The 14371-nt window shown below is 40.7% G+C and overlaps 1 protein-coding gene across 9 annotated transcripts in view; it reads left to right on the forward strand.

Moving 5' to 3' along the window:
• The window catches only part of CHD7 (chromodomain helicase DNA binding protein 7), a 145129-nt gene that overhangs the window by 41253 nt on the left and 89505 nt on the right, over positions 1-14371 (forward strand). For all 9 annotated transcript variants that reach the window (XM_085573853.1, XM_085573852.1, XM_085573851.1 and 6 more), the window contains one exon: positions 12505-14365. In XM_085573853.1, the coding sequence (XP_085429979.1) occupies positions 12680-14365 (1686 nt within the window). In that variant the 5' untranslated portion in view covers positions 12505-12679. The remainder of the gene's footprint in view (positions 1-12504; positions 14366-14371) is intronic.

Genomic DNA, 14371 nt, shown 5'->3' on the forward strand with positions numbered 1-14371 from the left:
TTTGTTGATGTATACTTTCTCCTTGCCTCTCAAATGAAACTCTGGTTTAAATTTGTTTTAGTTGGCTCCAACTCTGCAGAAAAAGGCTTTTTTTTTGACTCTTCTGGGCCCTACTGTAAATCTACTCCAGCTTTAATGCTGTTACCTCACTCAGTGTTTTAGAAGGTGTGAAAGAGAGCTCAGTTTTGTCCTTGTTGTGAAGAAGACATAGGGCAAAGGTGTGAGACATGAAAAAATTAACTGTTGATCCTTAGGTAAAGTAGTATGTCATGGCCATAGCAACAATCTCAAATTCTCAGATTATCAACAAGGGCTATTTGTGGACCAGGCTGATACTGTGGAGCTGACTCTTCTGGTTTAAATGAATTAAATTGAATTACATGTTTATTGAAGACAGAAAAAGTGATTTCACCTGTTTCTTTGTAGAGCATCTTGATGTTGTGAAAAATGTAATAATCCTTCCTGTGTGTGATGCTGTTTACAATCTTGAGATCTCTAAAGCATGGGGGGATTTTTCCATTTTAAGCACACAGATGTTGGTTTTGTTTGGGTTTTCTTGATGGTTTTTCTTTTTACCTAATGCTTCAATTACTGATTACTGAAAAGGTTATAAATACACAGTAATTCTTGTTTCATAGAACCTTCCATTCATTCTAAAGAATCCATTTTATATGGAGGCATCAGGAAGAGTTACTAGAATACATACACCATTTAGCATTTAGTATTACTTATACCTTACCAGTGCACTTATAATGGCTAAAAGTGTAGGTATTAAATAATCAGGAAAATGTCTGATGCCATTTATACTTTTGCATATAAGTATAGATACTCTCTTTTTTGATAAGAGACTGTCAATACTTTGTCAAGTCTAAAGCTTACAATTTGTTCAATAAAACCTACACTTAGCCTGCCCCTAGAAAGTTAATTTATAAGCAGCCACAAATCAAACACAAATGCAGCCTTCCCCAGAGGAAAAAAAAAAGACACATACACAAAGAAGTCTCAATTTTAAATAAATACTTCTAGTTTTTGGTAGCAACAGCTTTAGAATATGATCACAGTGCAGCCTGTTGTGTAGCTGTGATGCCATGAGAGGCATGGCTGACTAGTGAGGAATGCCTATGAAAGGGAGGGTGGCAGCTAGCTTACCTGGATGCTCAGAAGGAGGCTGGAACTCCTGACAATCCTGATGAGCAAATCTGGTTGACAGCTGTTGCTATTGCTGCTGCCGCTTTGTAGATATCTCAGTGAAGCTGGTTTCAGTACCTTTTTCTTGACTCTTCACTTTTGGTTTTTAAGCTGCACCGAATGTATTGAGTACTGTGGAGATACAATAGGTGCGGTTTGTGTTGGTGTCCATTGCTCTGGGAAATAAGACCTGGCTTTGAGGGAAATGCAGGCAAAAGAGCCTCCTTAACAGTTCATACAAAGACCAGATGGTAGAAGATCAGTCTATTAAGACTTCATTTATTTGTGAGTGGTAAGCACTGAAGTTTCTCAAATAGCATTTTTTTTCCTGAACAATTCATTCCTGTCCAAGCCTGGCACACTGGTGTACAGTGTCCATCCAGAGGAGCCTGATTCTGATGACTGGCTGTTACTGAGGTATGCAGGTTCATTTCTTGCTTTGCTTTGAAGCTGCAGTCTCACTTGAGAACATAACATGGTGATCTCTGAGGTGATCTCTCTTGCTTCTATGTCAAGTCTAAACTTTTGGAATTACTGTTGCCTGAAAACAGGTACATGGATTTCAGGTGCTGAGCAGGATAGGAAGGGAAGAATCATGCTTTTATGTGTTTCAGATTTTTGGATGATACTTTGTGATCAGATACAGTAATTTAAAAGGTACTGTAAAATATTGGTCAGGAAAACTCATTGTGTAGTGACAGCAGGCAGTTGATCTTCCTTTTCAAGTAGTTTTATGTACTGCTACTTTCATAACTAGTTTTATATAGTAAATGTAATTGAAGGGACAAGGAGCTAGGTTTATTGCTTTGCAAGCTTAATAAATTAAACAGTTACCTGAGTCTCAGCTGTAGATCCAAATAATATTTGCTAATACAGCGTAAGTGTTTAATCTGCCACTAATTCCTGTGACTTCTAAATCAATTGATCTGTAGCAGAGCCTCATCCATGCTTTTTCCTCAGATGTGCACTTCATTATTGGGTTCAGGTGATCTAAGTCTATGCTACAATAATGCCATTTATAATGCTTAAGTAAAACGTAGTATAATCTTTCAGTCTTTTGGTGGCTATCTTATTCTGGATGTGGCTTCCTTTTTTTTTTTTTTTTTTTTGTTTGGTAGAGATAAAATAACTTTGGAAATGTTTAACACTGGAAATTCAGAGTTCTTTGTACCACCTGTTCTAATTGTCCTCACTACACAGTTGATAAGCAAAGGAATACACTTTTAGCTGTTGGAGTTTATTCACCTTTAACTAGCAGGTTTTTGACTCATGATAGGAAAAAGATTTTCCTAGAAGTGTTTCTACGCTGCACTGTTGCATAGATAATTCACTAGCTGTTGTAGATCTTGTTTTGAGAACTGGACTCTGAATGATAGATGAAATAGCTCTAAAAGGGCCTGTTTACACAAATCTGTATGGTAGCATATAGTACTGGTATATGGTCATATATTACTTAAGATTAAGAGTCCTCAATTCTCTTGTTCTGGGATCCTTGCTACTTAAATGGGTTTGCTTGGGTTTTTTAATGAGCCATTTTCTCAGTCATACTTTCCCTTTTCCAGGTATTTACAAACATGAAAGAAATTGCTAATCAAGCAAAGTTTGCAATCAAACTCTTATAAAATTATCAAAATAAGCCTTCCTATTTCTTATGCTTGTAAAATAATACTCTAATCTTTTAGGCAGCCTGCCCACTCCTTTAATTTTCTTTTCCTATTTCAAAAACCACAACAAAGGCAACAACAACAAAAAAGAACCCCACATAAAATAACACAGAACCCCACTGACCTTCTATCCTAAATTTTAACCTCACAGTTTTTGTGAGTAGAAATACATTTTTGAGCTTGTTGAGGAGAAGGCAATGTGGAAAGTTTTATTTTGGGTTTGTTTGTTTGGGTTTTGGGGGGCTTTTTTAAAGTTTATTTTAACTGAAAAGGATGTGGAAAGTTTTAATTCTTTGCAGATGCTGCAGTAAAACTGATAAGCTTAAGAGGTAATTTAAATAAGACTGAATCATTAGGAAAAGTGAAGATAGTGGTTTCTATTAGAAAATTAAGTTTAGACCTGCTTTTTGAGAGAAGGTTTCCAAGTTCAGTTCTAGATGAGTAAAACTTCTCTTTCACATCTGATCTGTGAATGCAGTGCTGCTCTTGTATGTTAATGATTTATCTCTGCAGAGTTTGTGGGGAATTGAAGGTAGCTCAAGAACTTTCCTGTTGGGTGTAAAAAATTGTGGCTGAGTAGTTTGAATGGCTCTGGGTCAGCAATTTGCAATCAAAAGACAGTTACTTCCAAGTTCTTCAAAATCTTGATGAGAAAGGTGTGAGTTGCATAGTTCTAGAATTTTACATTACAAATTTTCCTCTTGAAGGCTCTTTTTGTTCATTTGAACTTATCCTGGAGTAGTTTTAGAACTGCAAATTGATTAAGCAAGATGCTTGAAAACACCAGTTGGTTTTCTGTGTGAAGAAAAAACTGATGTCCCATTAAAGTTTTCCACAAGAAAATGTGGTTGTCTTCCCTTTGAACCTGCTTTTATAGAGGAAAAACATTGAGCTCAGTTCTACTTGAGCAGAAGGGCCACCCTGCACATGAGGACTGACAAGGGTTGCACTTATCTGACAGTCCCCAGTGCAATTTTAAAATTTCTGGCACTATTATTTATGCTGTCTAGGCATCCCTTTTCCCTGTTTGAGTGAACTTGAGCTTACTCTTAAGTCTCTTAGTCTTAAACACTAGAAGCTGTTGCAACTTCCACACACTTTTCCCTTTGGCACTGTCCACTGGGGAAAACAGCTTGGTATAGCTCTTTATGTTGTGGTTTGAGTAAGTACTGATCACTGTGAGCCAGGTGATATGTTAAAAAAAAAAACAAAACAACACAAAAACAAAATAACAAAAAAAACCCAGACTTCATTTGTATGTGCAAGAGCCTGCTTCCATTGCACTGACCAAGAATAAACCCCCTTTTTTGATATATCCTTCTCCAAAAAACAACAGAATGTTCAAGATGCATATGTTAATTTTGTTAAAACAAACAAACCTCTCAAATTTAAGTAGTCCAATTAACATTAGCTGTAGAAAATCATTTGGGTGTCTGTCCTATATCTCAGCTGTCCCCTGTATTCTGTGGGACATTACTGGACCCACCTGACACAAGGACTAAATGAAGGTTTCTGAAACCTGTTTACACCATGTACCGTATTCTGTCCTGCAGTCTGTCTTCACACCCTCCCTCCCCAACCCTTCTTCTTTGTGGCCAATTTTAAGTTAGTGAAATAATTTAACATTTCTTTTAAACAGTCTATGGCATATGATAAAATACACAATTAGTTTGATGCTACAGGTCTTTTTTGTAACCAAGTTAAAATCTGTGGGGGAAAAAAAAAAAAGAAAATTTAAAATCTGTAAAATCCAGCGTTTGGGTCTTGGGATGGTCTCTAAGGTCCCTTTGAACCCAAGCCATTCACATTTAAAATACATTAGGAAATGCTGATGATATCTTTTTCTAAAAGAGACTTTTTGTAATCTTTTCTTGGTGAAGTACTGAGTAATTTTTTTCTTTGTTGAAAGGGTCAAGACGGTATGCTTAAGTGTGTAAGGCAAAAAGGATCATTAGTGCTGGAAACTGAGCGAGAGCTTAAATTCAGGTGTGGGATGGCTCATCTTGCTTGCCACATGTAAAGAATGTAAGGGGGAACTACCATTTTGTTCCTGAGTCCTGAAATGTGTTCTCCTTAGTCATGTGAAAACTGACTTTTCACTTTGGGTGCACAGGGTGTATTTATCTTCACAGAAATGAGTGTGGATATGTGGTTCCTGTACAAGAGCAGACTGCGATCTACCAGTATTTATGAAGAACACATGTACAGGAAAATGACTCTTAAGTACAAGTCATAAATTGAAATGATTATAGAATATACGTGGACAAATATACCATGTGTGGTATCGGTAGACTGTAATTTCATCAAGTGGTTTTTCAGACTTCATAAACTATGAATGAAACATGATTGTATTGGCCTTGTAACAGGTAAAGTAAAATATAGGGTCTGGCTACTTTAAAGCACTCATAACTCTATGGCTGGAAATAGCCTTTTGGGATACGATTAAGTCTTAAAACCTGACCGTGATTAAAAAAATACATTTGGGTGAAAATCACATGTTCAGAAACTCTGGGAAACATTTGAGTCTCCACCTCATGAATTTTTACAGTTCCCAACTTTCTGGGTGTAAACACCATGAGCCGTTTGGGCAGAAGGAGCGGGGACAGGCCCCGTGTTCCTGGGAGCTCCGTCGCCCTGCGGTTATTTCGCGTTTCCAGCGGGTTTTTTCCGCTTTCGGCGGCTCGGGCTTTGTTTACTCGGGGGCCGGGCCGGGCCGGGCCGTGCGGCGGCCATGCCGCCCTGCCCTGCCCTGCGCAAAGCCTCCCGCTCGCCGCGGCGACCTCTGCCCTTTCGTATCCTGTGACACTCAGCCTGTCTTTGTGCTCAAGTTTATCCGTGATGGATACGTTTCCCTCCCAATCGCATATGCCGGGAGCACGGCGGAGCGAGCAGATAAATTATTTTCAGCTGCAGGCCCGGGCTGGGGGAGGAGGGCAGGAGGGTGGCGGGGCCTCTCCGCGCCCCGGCCCAGCAGGACGGGGCGCAGCCTCCCCCTCCCCCGGGAATATGCAAGGGGATGACTCTCGGGCCTCTCAGATCCTTTTTAAATGCAAAAGAATGTAGGAAATTGCCAGATCAGTTGGTTAATCAGTGACAACTGCAGTAGGTGCACAAAAAGCCCGGAGCCATCGCTTGCGCGGGGTGTTTTTTCAGCGCCCCAGCGGGGTCGCCGCTGGCCCCACCTCTTGAACACCCGGGCCGGTTTAGTGTCAGCTTGAGAAGGGAATGTAATTGCGGGGAGATTTCTGGGTGACTGATGGCGACAATATAGGTCTTCTCCCTGCCACCAGCGCCCCGCTGGCCCTGCTAGCGCTTTGTGTTGGCCTGGCCATCGCACAGGCGCTCAGCTGCATGTCCCCAGCCCACCGAAACAGGGCAACTGTGCAGGCCGTACTATTTTCCGTACTATTTTTTCTAGTATTGACTACACCACTGCCTTGTCATGGTCAAACCTCATTAAGAGGTCATGTTAAGCATGCTACTGCTCCCCTTTATGAAGTTATTTGTGAGGTTAACACCTCTGTCAAATGGTTTGAAGAGTATTCCTGAAATACTTTTGTGACCGCAATTGTTTCTCTTACTTATCTGGGACTATTTTTAGATGAGTCACCTCACATCTGTGTTTTAAACTTATATTGGGAGAGAGGGTGGTCATACAATGAAAAAGGCCTCTTAAAATTCCAGGTTACATAACACCAAAACTGAAGTATTTCTAGATTAGGCTTGTTCCCTCTTCTCTCACCTCATGTTTGTAATGCACTTAAATGTAAAAAAAATGCCTTTCTTATTTTTTGTTGGGTTTTTTACAATTTTTAAAAAATTTCTCTGGTTACTTCATTAAAGGCTTACAAGTACATGCCCTAAACTTTCTTCTTTTTCTTATCATCAGGAAAGAAAAGACATGCTGAGGCTTCTTCTGTAATATTATAGGTGCTGACTTAAAAGTAGCAGTGCTCCCATGTTAGCGCAAAGAGTTTTCAGCCCAACTGGTATGGCGAATGCCTTGTGTGATGTAACACTGAGGCTCTGTGGGTTTGCATCAGAGTCCTGCCAAGTGACGCTTTTGTGGTCTTGTATCAGAGCTCCTGTGAACTTGAATGACGTAGGATATTGTTTCCAAATGTGTGGCACAGGCTGAACTCTGGGCTGGTCATTCCTGCATCAGCTGCTTGACAGCAGCAAGCTGCCAAATATTCGAAGGCTGTAGTGCCCTCAGTTGCCTCGGTGAAAGCCTGTTTTTGCCAATGTACATCATACATTAAGGAAGTAAAATCCAATCTGGCTTTTGCGGAACAATTTTATGAGAAATGTAGGATTTCATGGATTTCTTGGCAAAAAAAATGTTACTGAATATCATTCATGGCATTTTAGCTGATTGCACATTGACAAAATCTGTGACCTTTGAGGAAAGGCACCTAAGGTTTCCTCTCCCCTCTCCCTCCCCCGCCTTTTCTTAATTTAACAAGAGACATCGACAGCCTTTAAGTTGCTACTGCAAATCCTCGTAAGGATATAATTCTGTGAAGAACTAACAGGATTCTTGGTATAAGATAAAGGTGAAACCAAAGTTTTAAGAAATGCTTAAGTCATATTTGCTGATGCTTCCCACTAAGTCAGAATACTCCTGAAGGGCATCAGGTCATTCTTTTCATCTTTGCAAGTCCTGTCTTCCTTTCCTGGGACGAGGGGGAACGAGATTGCTGCCATCCTTTGATGTCTGAACTATACGAACTTAATTTTTAACACAGCTGTGCTGTGTGAAGCGCATAGTAGGAAAGCATTCTAAGTGAATTAAAAAAAGAAAAAGTCTTCAGGCACTCAGGAAACCAAGTTTCTTTGGAAGCTGCAGTCAGAAATGATGTTGCAATCACTTTACAGGTCTGGTCTTATATTTTGGCTAATCTATATGCAGGAGAAACGCACCATGCATGGCGTCTGTGACAGCAATGAAAAGTAAGCATTAAGCACATAGGAGACGAGGCATGCTTCCCACAGACATGGTCAGGCACTTGCATAACTGTCCTGGCATCAGCAGTGCTGTGTGCTCAGTAGGTGAATGAGGTGAAATGTAGAAGCCTCATCAGCCATCTTGCTCAATTTGAATGACTTGTCGTGACTTTTTCTATGTTGTCATGGTGTTACATGTGTTTATGAAGTTTTTGGTGAATGTTTTCCTTCAACTTTGTGAGTAAAATAAGAATGTGACTTTCATTGCTGTCATCTATGTCATATCCTTCCATGCGGCAAATGCTTAAATTACTACCCCTAACAGCCAGCAGGAGCTTAGCAGTTTTGAAAAGCAGTTTAAATGTGCAATGTTTAAATGCAGATTTAGTAGCCTAATGTTTAATCCTAAATTTTGAGGCTCTGGTCTCAAAATGACCTTTGGCATAGTGCTGTTTTTAGCACGAGAGGTCTTTTTAGCCTAGATCTTCAAAATAGCACAGTATTTGTGGTGTTTATTGCATTGTATGTAAGGGCATACTACCATTATGTGAGTAGCTGGTTTGTTTGTGTCTGTCAAATACTTCAGAGTGTTGTCAGAAGTATCAACTAATAGCTGTAAAAATATAACTCTGCATGATGCATGTCATTTTGAGCTTGGAGCAGTCAGTGTTAGTTGCCTTCTCACCTTCTGTTTATTCAGTTTATTTGCTGCACAGCCAAATGCTGCTGAATTTCTTCTATACAAGGGTAGATAACTGATAGTTGAAGGAACCTGTTGATTTACAAAAGGTTCTTTTGAACGGCTGAATGTGAGGATGGTGTGGAGGGCATAGGCATCTGTGTGCTGCCCTTGCTGCTTCCTGGTCTTGACTGCCTGGATCTGCTGCTTTGGGAGGAAAACTAATGAAGTTCAGGTTTTTAGTGTTTGCAGCCCTAGATCAGTTATGTGTATGCAGCAGGCAGTTTAGTTCTACTTATGAAAGTGGGAAGCTGCTGAAGACAACTGAGTGCATGTAGCTTTGGAATATTAAGCTGGATAATGGTCAACTACTACTTAAATTTGAGATTTAGCTGTTTAAGACTAGAATGTTGCAAACTGGAGTAAATGTAAGCTTTGTCTGTTGAGACAACAGGGTTGTTAAGCAATTGACTGTGTCCTGGTGGTTGGGCTCGCACCACTACTTTGAACAGAAACAGGCTGTCTAGGCAGCCTTAATGAAATATATTCATTGGCTCTTTAGGTCAGTCTTCTTGGAGCCATCTTTCATGTTCAGGAAGAGAAAAGTGATAGAATTTTATAGCAGAACCTGTATAGTTTAAGATGACAGTTAAAAAAAAAAATCAGTCTTTTCATACATTCATACTTTGTTTTAGTTATCCACCTTTCTAAGGGTTCAGATACTCTTCACTTTTTACCCAACAAACCAGTCACTGCTTTTGTGTATGTTGATTTTAAGTTGCAGGAATGTAGAGAAGATGTGCTATCCCTTATTTTAAACAATTTAATTTAAAAAAAATGACTGTAAGCTGAGTTTATCGCAGTTAGTCTTGCTGTTAGTATGTCTGCCTTTATAGGTAAGTGAACAGTGGTGCTGAATAAATATTTTAAGTAGAATTATTGCTTGATGCAGGTTTCTACTTTTATTTGTATGTTGGCTTTCTTTTGTTTTGAAAGAAGCAGATATAGTTGCAACTTAAAATAAGGCTGTGACTCTTGTGACTTGCTTAACTACCTAGATGTATACCCTGTTACAGTAGAAGGTTGAGAGGTTAGTAATTCCAGTATTGACTATTTCCTTATCAAAACATTGGTTAATTTATTTTGATCAGGCTGTAGCTGCTACTGTCTTTCATGCTTCAACAGCTGCTGTTAGCCATATATCACATCAGAGGTGTGACTTTTATTGGGGAAAGTAGAATTGGCGAGAGTGCAACTGACTACTTAGGACTGTGGTCATTAAATTTGAGGCTGGACTTAAATCTGAAGAAATAATCCAAAAATTTGAGGCTTCTTTACCGTGGCCTTGTGCTGTGTTTCAGATGGAGTAACTTTAGCATCCAGAGCTCAAACATGAAGTTGATTCATGCCTCAGATAAAAATGCAGATCCTAAATAACATAATGGCAAATAGTGCTTTTGCTCTTAATTTAGATGATGGATTTGTTTGTTTACAAGCTGCATCATAAACTTAAAGGTTAGTTTTCTTTTGAAAGAGTATGTGCTCAGGAAGCCAGGTGAGTGCTAGGTTTCCTAGCACATCTCCTGTGTTGTGAGGGACAATACTTAGCCCAAACTTGCAAATTGGGATGGTGTGAGCTGAACAAAAACAATGTGTGTTTAGTAAAACAAAACCCTTACCCTATTTTAATTTGGTTCTCTGGGTATAGTAGCAGATCCAAGCTATTCTGAGCTGCTGTTGACTGTTCCCAGTGGCTGACTGGCCTGAATTTTATTGCATGCTTGTCAGCTGAAAAACAGTAAACAGAGCAGATTCAAATGCTTGCTTGATGCTTGTAACCTTGTTTCTGGAGATGCTCTGTTAGCTTGTTTTAAAGTTGCATTAGTGCTTCAGGAGACTAGAGCCTGCTTGTCTTAAAAAATGGTTAACAGGCATGAGTTATATAATAAAATGAGTGGAAATTCTTACATGTTCTTAATTGTGTGGCTGTTTCTAGTGGATGGGTGAGATTTACTTGGCTCCAGTTTGATATTGCCCAGATTACATCAGAGGTTGGAAGGTAACAGTATCTGTGTGCTCTGCTTTTTAGCATTTCCAGGCAAAGAGACTATTCTGTTGGAGACTCAGTGCACACTGAAGTCCAGCTTTAACAGCTCCTGATGGCAATGAGCATCAGTAGTCACAGTGCCAGACAGCCTTGAGCAATTAGGGATCTTCACCAAGACTGTGGCCTGCCCTGGAGCAGTCTAATAGCAAAAGCTTCTTTTAGTGAAGGGGTTCCTTCTCACCTTGTTGGAACTTCCTTATGGTGTGCTCTAATAGACTGAATGAGGTGGTAAATATTACAGATGGCTTCTGCCTAATAATTGAAATGAAATAAAACAGGTATTAGAGATATGAAGATGGCTCATAGGAGTTTACCTCCGAGTGATTTAGGAAGTGTTAATATCCCAGCCGAGCACTAAAGAGATTTGTGTGTGGTTTTAAAGGTGACATTCAAATGCTATTTTAAGAGGAGTGATAAATGCTTGTGCCTTTCCTCTTGCCCTCTGCTTCATGCTGTAGAAGGTCCTCTTGACAGTGGCTACAAGAAGGGTAATAAATGTGCTGATATTTTCTCCCTAAAACTTGTCTGAGACAAATCAAACAGTCAAACAGTCTGGCCTGGCATTTTGTGTCCAAAGTGACTGACAGCATCCCTCTTCTACAAAATAATGCAAGATGTGAAAGCATAAACTTGTGAATCTTCTGTACTTTGGTTGCTGGTAAAGAGCAGTTGGTGTCTGCAAGCAGAGTCGCCACTGAATTTACAACCAAGATACAAAAATAGTTTTACTTGCTAAGTGTATGGGCTCCCTTGACTATTGTCTTAAATTTTATTTTGCATGTAAGATACAGTGTTTAAAATTTTGATTTTTAAGAAGAAAAAGTCAGCATTAAACTGCCTTTGTTCATAAAGATGGATCCAAACAAATCTTTGGAGTTCTTTGGGAAAAGGATAAGGGGATACATTTCAGAATAGATCAATCTTCCCTGCAGAAAACTTGAATGAGAACTTTTCTGAATCTGCTCTGCTACTGTGTTGTTGCTTTTTGCTTTTTATTCCCCAAGTCCAGATGTATACCTTGTTAAGTTAGTTTTTTGTTAAGTCCTTTTGCCATTACTAGTTCTCTTGAGTGAATATTCAAGTTCTGGAGACATCAGAACTTCAGTGTGGTCTTCCAAAGTGCTGTAGTTGCAGGTAGTAGTATGATAACCTGAATATAGGTAATGAATTCCATTGATACTATCCTGTGTTACCATCATAAAGGAAATTAAGACAAGGATTGTGAAATCCACCCTATCATGATGAAGCTTTTAAATTTAATTTTCTTACACAAATTGAACATACAATTTTGCTGAAAGGGGAAGAAACATTGTGTCTTTCAGTGTACAAATTCATTAAATTAGGATAAACTGTGTGTTTAAAAAAGATCCCTTCCTAAAGGCTTGGAGTTTGGTCTGTATTTAGTGGGTCATCTCTGTATTCATTTGAAAAATGTTTTGTGTATAACTAACTTTAGTTCATCCTAGGACCTGGTGCTTCTGCTTGCTCATCTGATTACGCAGCTCAGGGGAATAAGGTTAAGGACATGCTGTTGGTAACTAGAGCATTTTCAGGGCTTTAGTTCAGCAGATGGGCTGCTCAGCTATATTCATACATCTGCCTACCTGCTGTGGCAGCTGCTGCTGCTGCGTGTTGTGTTCTTTTGTTCTGTTCCACCCAAGAAAGGAGCACTAGGAAGTGTAGTGAATGGATTAATTTAAGGTTAAGACTAGTGTTTTGCTTGCTTCCTAACTCTCTATCATAATAAAGCTTCGGATAAAACTAATGAATCCTTCATGATGTGAAATAGATTTTTAAGATGTATTTCAGGGGGCTGAAACTACCTAGCATTTACAAAACAGTCAAGTATGTTTTCTTTATGTTGCCTGATGCTATTTATTTTAATATCCTCTTTCTCTCCCTTCCCCTGCTTTTTCTAGGAGCAGTAACCAGACTTTGCCTGACACTGCATGGTCCAAAAGAATTAAGGAAATATGGAATGACATGAAGGAGATTAGTTGAGGATTAAAGGCTTTGAGGACAAAACACCTCACCGAGGTGAAGCACAGACTAACATTCTGGTTGTAGCTCCAAGGAGCTGCGTGCTGAGAAAAGATGGCAGATCCAGGAATGATGAGTCTGTTTGGAGAAGATGGGAATATTTTCAGTGAAGGGTTGGAAGGTCTTGGAGAATGTGGATATCCTGAAAATACAGTGAATCCTATGGGTCAGCAAATGCCCATGGATCAAGGATTTCCCACTTTACAGTCATCTCTTCATCATCCTCCTGCAAATCAAAACCAAGCCAAGTTGACCCATTTTGATCACTATAATCAATATGAACAGCAGAAAATGCACCTGATGGATCAGCCGAACAGGATGATAAGCAATGCCCCTGGGAATGGTATAGCGTCTCCTCATTCGCAGTATCACAACCCTCCAGTTCCTCAGGTTCCTCACAGCAGCGGTGCTGGTGGTCAGATGGGAGTCTATCCCGGCATGCAGAACGAAAGACATGGCCAACCCTTCGTAGACAGTGGCTCCATGTGGGGACCACGGGCAGTTCAAGTGCCAGACCAGATAAGAGCACCGTACCAGCAGCAACAGCAGCAGCAGCAGCCACAACCGACACAGCCGCCACAGGCACCCTCTGGACCCCCTGGGCAGGGCCATCCTCAGCACATGCAGCAGATGGGAAACTACATGGCTCGTGGTGATTTTTCAATGCAGCAGCATGGTCAGCCACAGCAGCAGAGGATGAACCAGTTTTCTCAAGGCCAAGAAGGCCTCAATCAGGGAAACCCTTTCATTGCCACCTCAGGACCTGGCCACTTGTCTCATGTGCCCCAGCAGAATCCCAGTATGGCACCTTCTTTGCGACACTCAGTCCAGCAATTTCACCACCATCCCCCTACTGCTCTCCATGGGGAATCAGTAGCCCACAGTCCCAGATTCTCCCCTAATCCTCCCCAGCAGGGTGCTGTTAGGCCGCAAACACTTAATTTTAGTTCTCGGAGCCAGACGGTACCCTCACCTACTATAAACAACTCAGGGCAGTATTCTCGATATCCTTACAGTAACCTTAATCAGGGATTAGTTAATAATACAGGGATGAATCAGAATTTAGGCCTTACAAATAACACTCCAATGAATCAATCTGTACCAAGATACCCAAATGCTGTCGGATTTCCATCAAACAGTGGTCAAGGACTAATGCACCAGCAGCCCATCCACCCTAGTGGCTCACTTAACCAAATGAACACGCAAACTATGCACCCTTCACAGCCTCAGGGAACTTATGCCTCTCCACCTCCCATGTCACCTATGAAAGCAATGAGTAATCCAGCAGGTACACCTCCTCCACAGGTTAGACCTGGTAGTGCTGGAATACCAATGGAAGTTGGCAGTTACCCAAATATACCCCATCCCCAGCCGTCACACCAGCCCCCTGGTGCCATGGGAATTGGACAAAGGAATATGGGCCCCAGAAACATGCAACAGAATCGTCCATTTATGGGTATGTCTTCAACATCACGGGAGATGGGTGGGCACATGAGACCAAATGGTTGTCCAGGTGTTGGCCTTGCAGATCCACAAGCAATACAAGAGCGACTAATATCTGGCCAGCAGCTTCCTAGCCAACAGCAGTCTTTTCAACAGCAAATGCCAACCTGTCCTCCCATGCAGCCTCATCCAGGGATACATCACCAGTCTTCACCACCCCCACATCCTCATCATCAGCCTTGGGCACAGCTTCACCAGTCACCACAAAACACACCACAAAAAGTGCCTGTCCTTCAGGTAAGC

The sequence above is a fragment of the Lonchura striata genome, chromosome 2, assembly GCF_050655825.1.
Source record: "Lonchura striata isolate lonStrDom1 chromosome 2, ASM5065582v1, whole genome shotgun sequence".
In the NCBI taxonomy this organism is placed as follows: domain Eukaryota; kingdom Metazoa; phylum Chordata; class Aves; order Passeriformes; family Estrildidae; genus Lonchura; species Lonchura striata.